Source organism: Emys orbicularis, chromosome 8 (genome assembly GCF_028017835.1).
Source record: "Emys orbicularis isolate rEmyOrb1 chromosome 8, rEmyOrb1.hap1, whole genome shotgun sequence".
NCBI lineage: Eukaryota > Metazoa > Chordata > Testudines > Emydidae > Emys > Emys orbicularis.
Window position 1 is genome coordinate 79138420 of NC_088690.1, and position 19915 is coordinate 79158334.

General features: G+C 43.0%; 1 protein-coding gene across 1 annotated transcript in view; it reads right to left on the reverse strand.

Annotated features, from left to right (window-relative positions):
- Window positions 1–19915, reverse strand: part of CTNNA1 (catenin alpha 1) — a 216326-nt gene that overhangs the window by 141601 nt on the left and 54810 nt on the right. The window contains exons 4-7 of the mRNA XM_065410042.1: window positions 19115–19281; window positions 17693–17812; window positions 10729–10995; window positions 6682–6885 (exon numbers count right to left, since the gene is read on the reverse strand). Coding sequence (XP_065266114.1) covers window positions 6682–6885; window positions 10729–10995; window positions 17693–17812; window positions 19115–19281 — 758 coding nt within the window. The remainder of the gene's footprint in view (window positions 1–6681; window positions 6886–10728; window positions 10996–17692; window positions 17813–19114; window positions 19282–19915) is intronic.

Sequence of the window (19915 nt, forward strand, 5' to 3'; positions counted from 1 at the left end):
AATCATTTACAGTCTCCACATGCCACAAATAATCTAAAAGGAATAGTCAGGCTGGACAGCACTATACACACTGGTAGTGAATGTTCTATATCACACAGCAGTGCTATTTGTCAGCACCTGAACCACTTGTGGGGGGCGAGGGGAGGGGACAGTGGGAAGTGGAGATTTGAAAAGCTTTAACACCCAAACAAACAGCACAAAGCTCTAATACATTTGTGTGCGTTCTAGATTGTCAATTTCCTCAGGGCTCCATGTGTTAAAGAGACAAGCTTCCCAACTCTTGTGAAGACATCCGACACTACCATCTCTCTCACACAGCTCAAGGATAGAATGGCACATACTCTGGCTGAATCCACCCTCAAGTTTTCAGATTCCCTCACACAGTGGGCACTATTGTACTGAGTGTCTAGCTGCAGTAGATTAAAGAGCCTTTCCTCAACCAACAGGAATGAGGCTTGATCAGTGATTATGGTAAATAGCTTCCTATATGTTCACTAACTCTAAGTTTAAGAGGCAGCAAACTGTTTTGTGTCAAAAATTTAATTAGTTGCTTGCACCAGCATCAAAATAAATATATATATATATTCTCCATGGAACATATGCTGTGCCTGTTACTGAACTGATAACTCCTATGAAATCACCCCCCCAGCACCTCCTTGGGGTGAGGGTCCCTGGGAAAAAAGATACCCAAATCCTCCCCACCCCTCAGAGTACTTACATTAAGCATTAATACATCTTTTCAAAGCCTTAATGTATGCTTTAAAGCTTTACATCCTACCCTAGTTTTCTAGCTCAGTAACAAATTAAGTAACACAGTAAGGCAAAAATCAGTGCATCGTTGTTTATTACAAGCTCAGTGTAGTCAGAAGAGAGAAGACTTATCATATTGAGTGAAAACCTCAGTGCTTAACAAAGTTTTCATCTAACGTCCTGTGGCCTATTTTCCAACATAAGAAATGTCATACTGAATCAGAACCATGGTCTACTAGGCCAGTATCCTGTCGGACAGTGGCCAGTGCCAGAACAGGGTAGTTCGAGTGATCCACCTATCTTCCCCTCTCAGTTTCTTGCAGTCAGAGGTTTAGTATTGCTCCAAGCATGATGTCACAACCCTGACCATCTTGGCTAATAGCCAGTGATGGACCTGTCCTCCATGGACTGGTCTAGTGCTTTTTTTTTTTAAATGCAGTTATATTTTTGGTAACCTCCAATCACAATCACGATCCCCAACAATTATCCTGAACAACAAGAGCAAGCTAAAAGGATGTCAGCCAGGTTTAAGTCTATGGCAAGAATGTCCACACACAAAGCAGTTACTGAGTTACTTAAATTGATGCAAACCCCCCACCCCACTCCCCTTAAATTGAGTGCAATTTCTGCATTAAGACAAGGCTTGTGTGGTGGTGGTGTGGAGCAGCAGCACAAAAATCCCATCTTGTCCTTTTCGGTCCATTAGGAGGGTCAGTGAGGAGGCAAGAATGAGGGTACTTTTGGTATAACAATACCCAGTTTCATATGCCTATTTTATCTATTCCAGCTAATGCTAGTGCATGCCTGGCCAAAGGCAAGAAACACGGAGATATGGTTGAGAGCTACTTGTCTGAAGATCAATCTGGATAAAATTCAGGTGATACTGAAGTATTAGGGAGAGACTGGCAAGAATCATCTCTGTCTCTGGTATTGTGGGTGTTTTCCCCCACAGTTTGTTACTGGAGTTCAGTCAATGGAAGTGATGTCACAATCGCAGTTGGTTCAGGATGGCTCTATCCTATACAGTGTCTGGTTAGGACACACTGCAGGGCCTCAACTTACTTGTCTCTAGATACCCATGTATTAATTTTGGCAATCGTGAATAAGTGCTTTTTTTTGGTACTTAAATGTGTGTTCTGCATCTTGCTTAATATGATAAGATTAAACTTGACGTTCACTTGAGCATCATTCAAGTGGGTTCTTGGAGGTAGAGGAAAGAAGAATATATAGCACATTGATACGACTAAGTGGCTGTTGGACAGCCAAACTACATACAAACACTTTAGCATTTTTGTTTTCATTTAATAAAATCCTTCCAGGACTCAAATACTTGAATATTTGAATGATCTACCACGGTTAACTGTTAAGAAACTTATTTAAATCTTGAGAGAGTTGTATGTTATAGATGGAGTTGTGGTTGTCAATGTTTTTTGAGAAACTCAACTTCAGTTTCTCGCATCCAAAAACAACCTGGACTGTTACACTCCTCCCCAGTCAGTCAGGCTGGACCAAAGCTTTCGGTCCTCCTACTGCAATAGCTGGGTTTTTAGCCCTCTCTTCTTGTTCTTCCACTCAGCACTGTTACCAAAAACTTGTAGATAATTAAAAGGAAAATTTCAATGGGGAAAACTATTTCACTATAGAAGGTGTGAGAGCACTCCCATAAAGAAAGATACCAGTATCACAAATCCCAGCCTTGAAGATTAAAAAGAAGAGTTACTTGTAGAGCCCTGCTTGGATATAAAATCTGTACCCCTCATCCAACCCGCAATCTGCAAACATGTTCCGCGGATATAAAGCAGATATCTGCAGATTTGCAGGGCTCTAGTTATTTGCTGAATCCTGAAAATTGGACTGACGACGGTGTGTGTTGCAATCCCTCTTAAGAAAAAAAGGTTAAGACTTGGAAGAAAATGCCTCAAAAACAAAAGGCCTTAGCCTCAGAACACTTCTGAGCAAACAGCATGTATATAAAAGAAAAATACCAATCCTCTATGTCTTTAAGGAAGTATACAAAAGTCCACATTATCCCTGAACAGGCTCCGCCGACTTCGCCACCAAAGAGTAAATTCTAAACTGCAAGTGTGACACAAGCAGCCTGATGGATAATTTTACATCAGGCACTTATATCTGTAAATTTGTTATATAAACTAATGAGCAATTATCCCCCACCAGAGCTGGCACTGAGGTTATAAAGCAGTGGCTACTGGATTGCAATGAAGTGGAGAAACCAAACTTATGGAGGAAGATGTTGACGGCTTAGAAAACATGTCACTGCTGATAAAGGACAGGTGCTCTGAGGGATAAAGAGGGAGAGGAAATATGCATGGAACTAAGTGAAGAAGCCACAGTTCTGAAATCAGCCACAGGGGGGCAAGATTCCCTCCTCAGTTTAGTGCAACGGTCACATTACATGCCTTTAGGACAGGGGTGGGCAAGCTTTTTGGCCTGAGGGCCACATCTGGAACATAAATTGTATGGTGGGCAATGAAAGCTCACAAAATTGGGGTTGGGGGTGCTGGCTCCGGGGTGGGGCCAGAAAAGAGGAGTTCAGGGTGTGGAAGGGGGCTCTGGGCTGGGGCTGAGGAGTTTGGGGAGTAGGAGGGTGCTCCAGGCTGGGACCAAGGGGTTCAGAGGGGGAATCAGGGCTGGGGCACGGGATTGGGGTGTGGGAAGGTGCGCAGGCTCCAACTGGGGTTGCAGGCTCTGGGGTGGGGCTGCAGATGAGGGATTTGGGGTGCAGGAGGGTGCTCTGGGCTGGGATCCTCAAGCGGCTCCGGGAAGCAGCGGCATGTCCCTCCTCTAGCTCTTATGTGGAGGCACGGCCAGGCGGTTCTGCATGCTGCCCCATCTGCAGGCACCGCCCCTACAGCTCCCGTTGGCTGCGGTTCCCGGCCAATGGGAGCTGCAGGGGCAGCGTGCAGAGCGGAGGCCCCTGGCTGCCCCTATGCGTAGGAGCCGGGGGGGGGGGGGCCATGCCACTGCTTCCAGGAGCCACATGAAGCAGCCCCGACCCTGCCCCCCGGCTGGAGCACTGGAACGGGGCCATGCTGCTGCTTCCAGGAGCCGCATGGAGTGGCCCCCGAACCTGCTCTCCGACTGGGGCACTGGAGGGGGCAAGCCCCAGAACCTGCTCTCCAGCAGGAGTTCAAGGGCCGGATTTAAATGGCTGGTGGGCCGGATCCGGTCCGCAGGCCGTACTTTGCCCACCCCTGCTTTAGGACTAAGCTGGGAACCTTAATGATGATGCCAGCAGGTGCCAAGGACACTGGAGAAGCCTCAGACAAGTCTGGTGAATACACCTCTTGCTGCTTAAAATTCTGCACTTCTAGTGGTATGACATTTTCCATTTGATTCCACATCACAGTAAGAGCTTGATGCCCACAACCTTTTACAGAGCACTTAGGGGTGGAACCCAAGGGATCAGAGAATTAACCTGCTTATCCATTGTCCTCAAAAACACAAAAATTTAAATCAGAGTATACACTATTTAGGAGCAGCTCTAGTATGCCTACAACATCTGAAAGGCATCCCAGAAGCTATAAAATTCTTTAGAAATAAAGTCTCTAAGACTGGAAGTGTGTCCACCTAAGGACATTTCTATCCCCAAACACACATTTTCAGTATGATCCTACCTCAGTCTTACATTTCAAAACTTGGCACTTTTCAATACCTCTGCTTCTATCACTTAAATAAGATTTATGCTGCACAATTAGTATTGTGCAATTGAAGGAAAGACTGAATGCCTGATCATGCTCTTATGCCAACTTAATTTCTTTTTTTTAATAGGAGACTATGGAAAAACAAGTCTACATCAATTGGATAAAGCTGGATTCTGTGGCAGTGCTTTGTTCCTTTTTCACCATTTAAAATTGTCTATGTGATTCATTCTTTGACTTAAACATTTTTTGAGATTTTTCTAGCTGTGATATATATTTTTAAACAGTGTCCCAAATTTTTACCATGACTTATCTATTGCTTTTTCCACTTGATTTCACTGAGCTTCTAATCTCATTTTTCCAAGATAGGCTGCCTATAATCACAGTATGGCAGAGATTTAAAAAAAAAATTAATTAATTATGCATCACTAATTTCACAATGTGTTAAAAATTAAGATAAATAAGAATACATTCTTCCCAGCTCAGAAGATATACCTTTAACTAGCATACCACACAGGTTAACAGTACACAGCTAAACAAATAGGATACCCATCTTGGCAGAAAGAAATCCACAGCCATGAAGTCTTACACTGGCAGCTGACCGAGTCTCAACATCTTCATCCTTCCCCCATCAAAAAAATCAGGACATTTACCTCTTGCTACAGTTTTAGCTATCAACTGGGAGGCATACATTCTCAAATCTAGCTGCCACCCTAGATGATTCACATGTACAACACCCTGTAATATATCTTGCCCACAGGGTGACTTTTTTCCCTAAGTGTTGTAAGTTAGTGGTTTGCTTCTGACCTGAAATACAAGGGTTTATATCCCTTTTTAAAAAGTTAGAGCTACTGTAACTGGGGATGTTTTCGTTTTCCATATAAATACTTAATTTTTGAATTCTGTCAAGCATTTAATGTCTAGTGGCAATGAGTTTCACAGTTTAAATGTACATTGTAAAAAGTATTCCCTTTTAATGTTTGTTGCCTTTCAGTTTTGACTGTCCTTGTTTTATATTGTAAGACAGCATTTATCATCTCCATTACCCTTACTTATTTTGAAAATCTTCTCTAAACTAAACACTCCTAATCCATCTTTGTTTTTCCACAAACACTTGGAGGTGTTTCCATGCCATTAATCACTTTTGTCATCTGTCTATGGATTCCTTCTACTTCAGCCTTTAGATGGGTTGGTCAGAAATGAATACCACTCCCCACCCCAATACAGTGGTTCTAATTAGTGAATTTTTAACTCAGAAATGCGTATTCCCTTGTCTTTGTTGTCAATAATTAATTTCATCTGCCACCATATAAGCCCATTTATCTAGTTTTGTAGGGTACTTAACAGTCCCTCAAGAAGTTCACTTGTTCTCATTTATTTAAATAAATTCTGCCATCTGCAAGTTGCCATCTCAAGTCCAGTACCTTCTCCAGAACATTTTGTTAATAGGTCCAGGGCTTAATATTACAGAACATGGAGCCATTCCATTATTCAACTTTCAACATGACAAAAGGCTACCCTCTATTCCTACCTAGTTTAGTTTAAGTAGAGAAAAGTTAGACAGTAGAAAAACATTAAGAGCCATGGTTCCCAAAATACAAGGCTGATCTAATCTTCAGAGTGACATGACTGAAATAAGCGTATCCAGGTTCTTTACAGAGAAAAAACAAATAGATACTTTAACCATTTTAGACAGTCTAAACTTCAACTCCTTGAGGGCAAACTGCTCTGAATCCAATGCTAACAATGGCTTTTTTTTTTTGGAGCCAGAAAAGTACTGCAATTCTCACTGTGTGAAATTAAAATTAAAGCATCATCATTGATCAAGCTGAGTGAAAGTAACTCACAATCAATCCTGAAATGCAGATATTTGGTTAAAAATAATTATGCATTGAGAGATCCAAGGTTAATTAAAAAGATATTGAAAAACACCTTCCTGCCATCATCCCCAAATTATCAAAAGTTCTGCTAATTATGTATTACATTCTAATTCTTCTTTATGTTACAAATTTAAGCCAATAACTGGTTAAGAACTCACTCAAACATTAAAGACAATTTCTGGAATTAGGATTTTGTGGCAATAAGCAGTTTCTTGGAAGAGTAAGGAAAGAAAAAAAAGAGTCCCACTGTTTTCATTTTCAGTATTATAATTCCCTTCATGCAAATAAGATGCTTTTTAAGATCAATGAATACAGTTTCATTGCTAGTTTTGAAGTCCTCATATATGGAAGTTAAACAACCACCTTAAAATTAGGATGTCTAGAATACTTACATTCCCCATGTACTCTGAAAGTAGATCCTGTAAGGCCTGTCGCACTGCATTACACTCTGCAACTATGCGTTCCCGTCGGTCATCACGTGTGCAGGATGAATCAGCCATTAGGGCTGCTCCACTAATGATGCTCTCCAGGCGCTCTTCCAGGGAAGGCCTAAAACGTTCCTCACTGAAGCTCAAAGGATCCACAATAATTTGTTTCTAGTAAAGGAAAGTTTACAGTAATCAGTAACTGACATCACTTGTTACCATTTTTCCATCAAAATGAGCCAGTCTTGGAATAGTTACAGCAAATCCATTCTCTGTCCTGAAAGACAACCAAAAAAGTGTGCTTGTGATAGATGAGAACAAACTTTCCTTGGTAGCCTAGTAAATTTGTAGAGTCTTCCCCAATGGATTACGTTACTGCAAGAAATGACTAGCATTGTATGTTGACAGCTAAACAAAATTTGGCCACAAGAAAGCATGTTACAGGAATTACAAATTAAAAAATGCCAGGATAAATCAGAAGTAGAGAAAAGAAGAAGTGAGGTTCTGACCCACGAAAGCTTATGCTCCCAATACTTCTGTTAGTCTTAAAGGTGCCACAGGACCCTCTGTTGCTTTTTACAGATTCAGACTAACACGGCTACCCCTCTGATACAGGTTCATGCTACTGAACTCTAGGTAACTGTTTCAATCTGTACAAGACTTAATTATTTCAGCTGTCAAATTCAATTACCCCCATCATAAACAAGATGATTTTGGAAGTCTATCTAGTGTAGATTAACTATGGTGATACTCTGCATGATTACATAGAGGGGGAGGGAAGGGACTGGATAAATTGGGACAGATTACAATGTAAATTGTTCTCAAAAGCAAAAGTTTTGATGTGAAATATTTACAGTAAGATTTAAACATCACAGAAGGCAATATCTTCAAGCAAATCACTGGTTTATATTAATTGAGTCTTACTGCAACACAGCTCATACTGAGAGAGTTAAGGCTGCACCAGCCGATCTACTTTCAATTTTGGAGGGGGTGGGGGGGAAGAGAGAGAGAGAAGGATCATAATGCCATCACAGAAATTCATTTCAGTCTGAAACTATGTGACTTGTTCAAATAAACTGCAGGAACTTTTATGGAATTTGGGGGGGAGGGGGGGGTGGCCATTTTAGGTGCTTTAGAAAGAGTGCTGAAACTTCTGAACTGACATTCAGACAGTCAGTTCATAACATGGACTAAGCTCCAGGAGCACTCACTTCATGTAGCAGCCAGTTTTTCCCTCTACCAAGACACCACAGCTACTTATAGGAATTCTGAAGCATGTAGGGTCTCTTTAGAGCACACTACAGCATTCTTCCTACACATTTATAGTGTTGTTACTGCAAATCTGACCCATCAATACAAGCTATTGACATGCTACTGATCCAGTACGGCACTGGGGCCAGATACAGTTAATCAGCATTCTAGATATCATTTGGTACTTATTTAAAATTATATCATAGTTCTAACACCACAGTAAGCCGGAAGCACAGTCTATACAACAAGAACTCTACTACTGTTAGCAGGAAATTACCTGGAGAGATGAAGGTCTGTATAAGTCAGGGGTTCTCAAACTGGGGGGTCGGGACCACTCTGGGTCGCGAGGTTATTACATGGAGGGGAAGGGGGTCACGAGCTGTCAGCCTCCACCCCAAAACCCGCTTTCCCTCCAGCATTTATAATGGTATTAAATATATTTAAGTGTTTTTAATTTATATGGGGGGGGGGGTCGCACTCAGAGGTTTGCTATGTGAAAGGGGTCACCAGTACAAAAGTTTAAGAACCACTGGTATAAATGAAGGCCTATTCTCTTTCTCCCCCTTCTTCTAGTTGGAAGTGAAGGCATGCAAAGGCCTTATTAGAGCTATTCACACTGGCCTAATAATAGCCACTGACTACACTGCAAGAGAAGACTCACTAGCTGAAGTCTGAGGGCCAGAAAGCCCACCCATGTAACACTTGAGCCACTTCTAATTTAAATTAGCAGAACAAAGGAAGTTAGGTACTTGGTCCTACTAGAAACACCACATTAAACGATTTGAGCTAAATCAGCAAAGCCAAAGGCTGAACTACAGCGCAGTTCTACCATTACCATCTCCCCAAACCTACTCTAATATGGAATGCTTTTATATAATAAAGCTTAATCATAAAATTGCCAATCTCATGTTAGCACCCAGAAGTGCCAGTCAAGATTGAGGATTCCATTAGGTTAAGTGTAGAATGGAAGACAGTGTCCAGAAGAGGATACAACCTAAAACACCTGTCTGGAAATTTCTCTGAAGCCTCTTTAACCATTGCTAACCCTGGTTCAGATGCACAAATGTTAGCAACATTGGGAACCTTAGTGTAGATGGCTGACTCTGGCAAGACATTTTCAGACACTATGTCAATTAAACTTTCTTAGAGCAACTATAATCAATATGGTGCCAAAAGCAGCTGCTAAAGCCAAAAGTCTATATTAGGACTTCTAAATGTTGCAAACATTGGTTCAGCTGACCCAGCTACAGGTGGAGTTTTCTGTACAAATTCCCTAGTGTAGGCAAAGCCTAGAGATTAAATGTATGGGAAAAGAGATTTAATATACAAGCAAAGTGAGCAAGGTGGCTGCCACATGTCTATTCAGGGCCGGCTCTAGACACCAGCGCACCAAGCATGTGCTTGGGGCGGCCAACGGAAAGGGGCGGCACGTCCGGCTCTTTGGCACCAAATTGGCGGCGGGTCCCTCAGTCCCTCTCCAGGGGAAGGACCTGCCGCCGAATTGCCGCCGAAGAATAAAGTGGCGGCAGTAGAGCTGCCGCCGAAGTGCCACCAATCGCGGCTTTTTTTTTTTTTTTTTTTTAATTTTTCACCGCTTGGGGCGGCAAAAACGCTGGAGCCAGCCCTGTGTCTATTGCATATTTATATATGCATTTGTTTTAGATTAATTTGTTTTCCTTTTTTTGGAGGGGTAGGAGAACAAGTGTTCAGAGAGTACAGTGGGTAAAGGAAAAAGAGGTAGGGCCAAAAAGGGGGAGTAACCGTTGCCAAAGTGAGGCAGGCTAGCTGACTAGTGGGAAGTGACAGAGACTTAAAAACAGCTGTATTAAATGTTTCCCAAAGTAGGTTTTTATGAAGTATATTACTAAAAACTTCTTTATTATTCAAAGGTCTTTGTAGCTACAGAAACCCAGACCAAGGCTGCCATCAGTAATAGTTTTAAAGCTAATCTAGTATCCCAAATAATCTCTCTAATAAGCCTGCAATAAAATATGTGATTGAGGTGACCTCCATCTAGTAATACAAACAAACAAGCGCCAGTAAAAATACTTCATACTAAATGAGTTTCCAGTAAAATTTCATCCCAATGCACCCAAGTAGCACATCATGAGTCATATCACTTGGACTTTTGGAACAGTAGTTTTCTACTAATCTCTCAGAGCACTTGTGGCATACATCCCTCCTCCCTGAATAATCTCCAAACTGAATAATCCTCAAAGGTCACGATACTTACATTTTTCAGCAGAGTGCTTGTGGCATTGTAGTGAGAGCCCATGCTATTAAGAGCACATTACTTATTACTACACTACAATAATGTATTAGATAGTAGAGAATATTTACTGTCATGCTATAGTGTATTAAATCATTAAAGCTATATTAAATTTCAAAGTAATGACCAGAAGATATTGTGATTAAGTCTCTTATTTTGTTCGTACAAGGCTAGTTTGCTCTGAATTTGGCAATTCACAAGTCTCCAGTCAGAATCAGTATGGCTCTTATGTGTATTTTACAGTCACCATAAATTCTAATTTTATTAATATCAATGTAAAGATTTTGATGATCACAAAAATAGGAGGCCTTCAGTACAAAGTGATCTTTCAGATAGCAATATATAGAGACTACCGTACTTTAATACTAACAGATTATCCTCCCTCAAAATACAATTTCATGGTTATCAAAGTTACTCCCATGAGCTTTTCTTGCCTTTAACTGATTTACAAGCAGATTTAAGCTATACTTTTTCGAAAGAGGTTCAATACTTACATCAAAGTTGTTAAGTGCATAAGCCAGCTCTCCCCCTCCACCCTGCTGTTGGGCAGCATCATCAGATGCTGTGGCTTGAGCTGCATTTGAGATGCCTGTGACCGCCTGCTGCAGTTGTTTGTAAATCAAGTCCCTGTTGGCTTTGTAAGCTGCTACATCTGGGTGCTGCAGACAGGCCTGAGAAGCAGTGTAAAGTATAGGAATGTTCTTCTGCAGAATTCCTCTAGCTGCAGCCATCTGATCACGATGACCCACATCTTTCAATTCCTGCAAGGAAAACGTAATCAATATTGAAAGACATTTCTGATACTCAGTATCTACATACTTTCCCCTGAAGAGGCATAGGAGCATGATCTTTGCTTAACATGAGGTTACACCTCAGCTAAGCAACATTACTTCCCATGCATGCAGTTAATACAAAATTTGGCTACCTTTAGAATAGTTGCATAAAGACTGATGTTATGCAGCCGTTCATAATCCTGCTTTCTAAAATTACAAGCTAAGATATTTATTACTTGACATAAGAGCAGATAATTGTTTTCAATGCTGACTGACAGATATAGCAATTTCCTGCAATATCCTGAACAAACCTTACTGAATTAATTGTAAGTATCTTATGAATTCACTGTATTAAAAATGCAAGTATGTATGTATTATTGTGGGGTTGTATTTAACTACTTCTATGGGGAAGAGAGCACTAATGTCAACACTTGGAAGCATTGAGTTTCAAAAGACTTAAAATAATGGGTCAGGCAGGTGAATGAGTTTCCAGGGCAGCTGAGGAGAACACTAACTACCCACCTCTGAAATCAGCCTTTATCTGGCCGCTTACCTATTCACAGTCTCTGCAGAGCAAAGACACAAAATGGGTTGGAGTGAGTCTCTAATTCATAGGAATGCTTGTTCTGAGCCAAGGCAGTCATGAACTTGTATCCACAGAAAACCCCTTGGTGAGGTTTGAAGGACTGTTCACCTGCCAGAGCCCTTGCTGGAGTTGCTCTAGTAAACTTGTTAGCACGTGTGTAATTTAAAACAAAAAAACAAACCAACAAAAAAAACCCCTCTGTTTTCTCTATAATACTTTTACCTTGAGAATAAATGCTTGCTTAGAGCTGTGTGATAACTTAACTGTAGCAGTTACACTGTTTGCTTCTCTCCTCGGAGGATATAAATCAAGCCTACTTTAGGCAGTCCAACTTTGCTGGGGAATTCACAGTGTAGACAGGGAACTGTGCAGCCTCGAAATACTCCCGTCAAAAAGGAGAGAGCTGCATCTCCCCACCAAAACAGGTGACTTGCTGGAGAGCCAGAAGCCTAGAAGTGGGTGCCTCTGTAAGACCATAAAGGGAATAAATAAAGGTGCAATTGCCCTGACCTATGATACTGACAATAGACCTGGACGTCATCCGCCATATTGCATCAATTTCTAATGCTTAGAAAAGCAGATAAACTAACAGCGGGATGTAGTGGTTACATAGGCACTGGTTTTGGATTGTTAAGTGGTAACAGGCTGGAGTGACAAATTTCATTTTCTTAACCTCACTCTACATTCAAATAATCGCATAGTATTTCCTCTTAAATCTTCAAAAAGAGGTAACATTTATTCTTTTAGATTAGTGGTAAGAGCCAAGCTAGTTTTTATTGCCAAGTGTGAGAGCCGACTAAATTCCAGATACTTTCCTTTCCCAAGATGTGGACACATTTATCTAATATCTTTCACACAATAGCCGTGTATAAGCACAGAAGTCAAATTATAAATCTGAATTTTCAGTGTCTCAAACATTTATTCAAAGGCCATAAAGCTCTCACTTTTGGGTTTTTCATTTGTAATTTCAAGATGTTTTAAAGGACGGACACTTGGTTCTTGAAACATTTTTGCTGTACATGAGCTTAAATATCTTTTAGAGCAGTAATAAGTTTTTGTAACAGCAGCTTACAGAATACAAAGTCTTCCACTCTAAGCCACATTGAGCCAAACACCTTAGCATTGTAGTTAAATATTTCCCTTCCCCCTCCCTTCCTTAGTGCTGAAGTTCACTAAAGACTCAAGGGAGGGGGGAGGGGGAATCAGAGTGAAAAGCCATGTTTTATTTGAATTAATCTAAATGTATGGCCAACTACATTCCAAGAAAATGAGTCTGTACACTAGATATGGGAGTGCATTTTGCATTACATGTAACTGAGGTGAAAGGTCACTGGCATACCAGTAATTGAAGCATTCTTTTCCAAAGGAAAGAAGTAAATAATGTTTTCACCCCTCAGCTCAGAGCGCAGAGAAAAACCAATGGAACATGAAAAAGGCATGTTTTCCTTCCATAAAAGGACATGTAACTCAGGGAATAATGCCTCACTCTTTCCTCTTGTGCATGTAGACTATGAAAGGGTCCCACTGCCATTGAATAAAATAAACAAACAATCCAGGATAGGGTCACACCATTTATTTAAAACACACACACACGTCAAGAATCCAAAGGTGCCATGCACATTTGTCAGGGACTATGGTTTAGGATCAGGTTCTATTTTTAAATTCTCCGGCTGTACCAAAAATCTATCAGATCATCCTTTGGTGTTTTCCTTTTATGCATGCACATAAGAAAGAATGGGAAGACTAATCAACTGTGACTTGCATGAAGGAGGAATGTATTTGACTACTCAAGAAACACCCTGTGTTTTCTTCAGTCTCATTTAAGAAGTTGTTTTGGGCATTTAAAATCTTCCCTGGGTGTTCTAATATTGAGTCTCTCCTCTCCCACATCCAGTCAGAGTGAATCCTGTCTGTCTCTCTAATCCAGTGGGTCTCAAAAACTTTTTTTACTGGCAACCCCTTTCACATAGCAAGCCTCTGAGTACGACCCCCCCCCCAAATAAATTAAACACTTTTTATATGTTTAACACCATTATAAATGCTGGAGACAAGCGGGGTTTGGGATGCAGGTGGAGAGCTTGCGACCCCCTGAGGGGTCCCGACCCCCAGTTTGACAACTCCTGCTCTAATCTTTGCAGATATTTAGGCCTTGCCTACATTTAAAAGGGGTTGCTGGTATACCTATACCTGCAATGCCTCCTTAATGGAGACAAGTATCAGAGGGGTAGCCGTGTTAGTCTGAATCTGTAAAAAGCAACAGAGGGTCCTGTGGCACCTTTAAAACTAACAGAAGTATTGGGAGCATAAGCTTTCGTGGGTAAGAACCTCACTTCTTCAGGTGCAAGTAATGGAAATTTCCAGAGGCAGGTATAAATCAGTATGGAGATAACGAGGGGGGCGACTGACAGCGGCCTCCGGGACCCGGGGTTCCGAGTGGGCAGAGCGAGAAGCCCCCAAGGGGACACCTTGAGCCTGATGGTATGCCCAAAGGGTCCAAAAGGACCATTGTGGGGGTCCCTGAGCAGGATCCTGCCCCTCATCGTGCCATTGGCTAGCAACATCCGCGTCTTGGTCATGGACATGGTAGCAACTTTTCTGCTTGGGACGACCTCGAGTTGGGGCAGGACGGCCAAGGTGGAGCCGATCGCTCATGCTGGGTCGCACTGTCCCGCATTGTCACCCCGCGCTGCGGAGATGGGGTTCGGCGCCACGGTCTCGAGCAGTACCGCGACCTGGATCGGGACCAACAGTCGTATCGGTGCCGGGAGGCAGATCTGGATTTCGACGAAGATCTACGGGCGGAGCGGTGCCGGGATCAACTCAGAGTAGATGGGCGCCGGGATCGGTGCCGGGAGCTGGACCGGTACTGACCGTACCGGGAAGAAGATCTTCGCGAGGCAGAGCGGCGCCACAGTGCGACCGGCGCCGAGATGGTGATCGGTGCCGGGACTGTGAGCAGTGCAGTGGACGAGACCAGTGTCTGGATCGGGACCGTGACAGGGATTGGGAACGGGATCGGTGCCATCCCGTCTCGCTCTGCGACGGAGGATGCATCATGGTGGCTTTCCTTTCGAGGGAAAAGCCTGCACCGGCGGCACCGAAGGTTGCGACGGTCCCGATTCGGTGAGCGCAATCAGATCGCGTGCCGTGGAGAAAGTCTTCGGGGTGGAAGGTAGGCCGAGCTCAACCGCGGTACACACTGGGGAGCTTATGTGCACCGGACTCAACGGCGCTTGTGGTGCCGGAATCAACGGTGCCAGAGTTGGAGCCTTCACGAGGCAGTCCAGCACAGGACGCTGCTCCGAGCGAGGCACAGGCAGTGCCGGCAACTGCACAGGAGAAGCAGGTTGCTTGTGCTGCTTCTTGGGTCCCGGAGACAGCAAGCGGTGCGGCACTGGCGGTGCCGGAAACATCCGGTGCCGGGTCGCAAAGCTGTTGCTTCCGGTGCCAGAGGCGCGCTTCTGACCGATGGGGTCAGCACCGCGTCTCGACGTGGAGCCGAGGACATTGGGCTAAGTGCCGCTTCCATAAGGAGCTGCTTCAAGCGAAAGTCCCGCTCCTTTTTAGTCCGAGGCTTGAATGCCTTACAAATACGGCACTTATCTGATTGAAGTGCCTGGGGGAATCCCATCAAACAGGAGTCATGGGGGTCTCCCTTAGGCATTAGCTTAAGGCAGGCCAAGCACGGTTTGAAACCCGGAGACCTAGGCATGAGCCCGGGTACTGGGAGGGAGGGAAGGGGAGACGCCTCTTACCCCCAAATTGCTATGTACACTAACAACAATAACTACAACTAGAAACTACTAACAACTACTCTATAAAAACTATCTACAAGTATAAACGAGCTAAGAGCTAGGGAAGTGGAGATCAGCTAAGCTGCGCTTCACAGTTCCAACGACCGTCATGGGTGGTAAGAAGGAACTAAGGGGGCGCTGGGTCGGCCGGGGCATATATCCGGCGCCATAAGGGCGCCATTCCAGGGGGCGCCTCAGCCGACTCAGAGTGTTGCTAGGGTAAAAATCTTCCGACGATCGTGTACACGGCGCGCGCACACCTAATTGGAATCGATATGAGCAAGCACTTGAACTTTAAAATTCCACCACCCATAGAAAGCCAGTACAGACCAGCTTCAGTTTCCACGCTGATTTAAAGGGGTTGTCCCATGTAGATAGTGTTGCAGGAATCTGGGCTTGAGGCGATAGTAGCAAGGTCTGCATCTGAAAGCATCTCCAAACCAGAGTGAAGAGGTAATAAAATCTTTACACTGCTACCAAGTGGTTGCTTAACAGCACTTTCTGGATTGCTACCTTTAATACTTGATGGGCACAAACAAAACCATGAGAGGAGGAAGATACATCAAGCATTATGCTCTAGCAACCACTTCACCTCAGTTTTATTTAGACTGAGCTTCCACCAGCCACCTCTCATCCATGCCTCGTTTCATCTAGACACTAAGCCAGTAGCTACAATTTACAGCTAATTTGGATTTAACTACGCCTGCATGAGTTTTCCCAAACACTCTTTTTTGAGTATGACCATTATAAATAGGAGGTCCAATACTTGTGAGCATCTTTCATACGAGGAACTGAATGCAGTTTATGAAAGGCAAAACATACTAAATCAATGAAGTTAGCTACCAATTAGGTACTACTCTCAGTGGAAGAAATTAAAACAGTGATCAGCCTCGTATCACAGTTTCTATTCCCAGCTCTGCCACTATCTTGTTAAGTTTAGAGTCCCAAAGCTCTAGTCACATCATGCTCAGAGGAAAATAAGCACTTGACAGAGAAATATTAAGTTTAATAGCGATACCTTACAGCATAGAGGAAGGTGAAGTAAACATGCCAAGCAGAAATTTAAGAGGGATGGATAATACTGAAGCCAAGACAGACCTATAACTAAGTGGAGGAGGCATGATGAGCACAAACATTGCTCTTGTGGCAGAAGACAAACCTTTCACATAGCAGATCGTGTAGCAACACAAACCCCCACCTATCTCACTTGCATATTTATTATAATAAATATACACCCTGTTTTCAGGCAAATGTCTTGCACTTCACTAATTACATTTTTAAAATAGGCATTATCAAATTGTCTATTCATATAAAGGAAGCTAGAATAAGTGTGTGTGAGTGATATGCTAGAAGTTTTACTTCATACAAATAGCATGAACACTAATGAAATAGTTAATTTAGAAAGACCACACCATTTCAAACTGATAAGACTATTCACCCATCTTTACTTTTCAACGTAACTGACATTTATTTATCTATAGGAATGAGTCATGACAGCAAAAGCATTAAGCATATCAAAATCGACACACATTTAAGATTAAGCCAGAGTTCACCAAGTTAGTCAGAGGTACAGATATTGACTTACACCCCCCCCCCAAAAGTCCTTTAAAGGAGGCTGCATAGAAAATAGTGGAGAGATTGCTGAAGCATTTATTTGCTCAAGGTAATGAGACAATCCAAAACAAAACACCCTAATTAAATGCAAATACCTAATATTAATGCAACATTGTGGTTTAGACTATACCCTCTCAGAAACTCAGTGTTATTACTTATCAGGAACCATAATTCTACTCCCTTACTTATATGTATTGTTTTGTACAGAAGTACCAAAATGTTAAGGCATTAAGATTGTGCACTGATGCCAAGTTACAGTTGCTGTGGGAACCATACATTTGCATCTCTCAACTTAAATTTAAAATCGAGTCCCTAACACTGGAAGGGGGGGGGGGGGGGGGGAGAGACCGCAAGTGGGGGAAGAGTGTTGCATTAGTGCCTGTTCCATTAAAAATAAATGTATTCGTCTATAAATTCATTATAATAAGTACTATACTACATCTGAACAGAGTTATTACTAGAATGCAGATTCAATTTTTGAACACTGTGGGTGCAGTGCATAGCAACCAACAGAACATGCAATGTTTATTAGTAATGCCTTGGGCTTAGAAGTCATGCAGAGGGGCCCAGTCATGTTTCCAAAAGGTGGTTTTGTTTTGTTGGTTTTTTTGTTCGTTTGTTTTTTTGTGGGGGTGGGTGGGAAAGAGAACTAAGACACTGAAGACCAAACAAAAAAGTACTGTTACTGTACCTGCTGTCTTTTGGCTGCCATTATATTAAGCTTATCCACTTCTGGTTTGAGCGCTTTGTATTGTATTCCTAAATCCTGTTCAGTACCAGCATTTTTTAATTTCAGGATACCTTCTTCCACCTACAAGACAGTGTAGATATTTTTAACCATCCAGTGTACAATTTGCAGAAAAATTCAAGACATTTTATAGCTCACTTTAACAAGCAGTTATTTTTTAAACTTAAGGTATACCGTATATACTCGATCATAAGCCGGTTCATTTATAAGCTGCCCCTCCCCCCCAAGATAGATAAGTAAAAATGGGAAATTTGTATAACCCGTTCATAAGCCGACCCTATAATTCAGGGGTCAGCAAACTTTGGCTCCTGGGCCACCAGGATAAACCGCTGGTGGGCCAAGATGGTTAGGTTTACCTCCGTGCCTGCGGACGCTCGAGGTAAACAAAGTAAACAAAGTGTCCTGGCTCGCCAGCTGCTTACCCTGATGGGCCGGGACAGCAACTAGTGGGGAAATTTGGGGGGCGGGGGGGAGAGGGAGAGGAGCTGGGAGTAACCCTTGTGACCACCCCCCACATGACCCCACCTCTAGCCCGGGACCCCCACACTCTCCCCATCCCATCCCTTCCCACCTTCTCTGGGGAAGATGTCTCTGGCCTGGCTAGAGCTGCTCCGGCAGGCTGGGCAGCGCGGCCGCAGCCTGCTCTGGCGGGCCAGACCGGGCGGCGTGGCCGCAGCACGTTCCAGCGGTCTGGGCCGGGTGGCACAGCTGCAGCATGCTCCAGCGGGCCAGGCGGCGCGGCCACATCCTGCTCTAGGGGGCGGGACCAAGCAGCATGGCTGCAGCCTGCCAGCCCTGGAGCTGCAGCTGCTTCGGAGGCTGGGGGGAGAGCAGTGTGGCCAGAAGCAGAGAGACTCTCCTCTTCCCTTCTGGCTCTGTTGACTATGCTGCCTCTCCTTGCTCCCTCTGTTGGGGGGAGGTGCTGTGTCCCACCTCTCCCTCTCTCTATACCCATTCATAAGCCGACCCCCTTCTCTGGTGCTTCCTTTTACTAAAAAAAATTCGACTTATGACCGAGTTTATATGGTACTTGAAAGCTAGTAGATTAAGTTGGGGCAGCTTTTTCTAATGGGTTTTTCCTCCAAGTAACATGCTTCCACATATTTTTCTGTATTTAAAAAGGCAATTCCAGAGCCCAGTATGATAAAGCAACACTAACACTATCATGTACATATGGTATTATGGGTGGACACACCCATTAAAACACAGACCCAGTTTGCATTGGGAGCAACAGACTTGGGAGCAGAAGAACAGACTAGTTGTAGGGACAATACACAACAAAAAGACAGCTTGTCAGAATAAGCCTAACATATGTTGGACTATGGAAAATGAAATACTGAGTTATAGATGAAAAACCACACTTACAACTTTAAGCTGAACAAGTAGCTTGTAGACATCCGCCATGTCAGCCAAGATAAGCAGCCGGGTAACAGCAGACAGGAGAGCACGGGCTGCTCGTACCATGTTCCCACGTTTCACTGAAGAGCAGGGGTCATCTGCAAACTCTCCTGAGGCACTCTTCATTGAGTCACCTGCACAAATATTAGCAAGAATGTCTTTTCTCAGGTTTAGAATGTTACATACTTCATTTCAGAATTACACTTTGAAAGATAAGGGATTTATTTGAATGAGTTCAATCTTAGAAAGTATCAGAAAGTGTTCACTCCTGGGTTACTACACCCAGTGATTACTATAAAACTGAAGGTACCTACACTTCACTCTTCCCAGTGTGGACAGGAAGCATTAAAAATATGTCACTAAAACACTAGATTCATAGATTTTGCACAGAAGTTCAGTTTTAGCCTTTGTTTCAAATTAGAGGAACTAGAACCCTGGGGGGGGGGGGGGGAAGAGAAGAGGGGAATTGCCAAAGTTTCAGCAAGCAGGCTAAAAGCATCAGTAAAGAAGGTATGGGGCAAGGGTTCAACTTACAAAGTTTGCAGACATCCCACAACATGAAGCCTCTAATCATGTTTAAATATGCTTACAATAACTTGAAGGGTTACAGTGAACTTAAATACACTTGTGGAAATTTCACTCCCTTACAAATTGCTGCAACTTACGGCCAAGATTACTAAGCATTTGAATAAACAAAGTGAAGCAGAGAAGAGACATTTTTCTCTAATCTCTTTCAAATTCTGTTTGTATAGTCAGAGTCCCATGTTT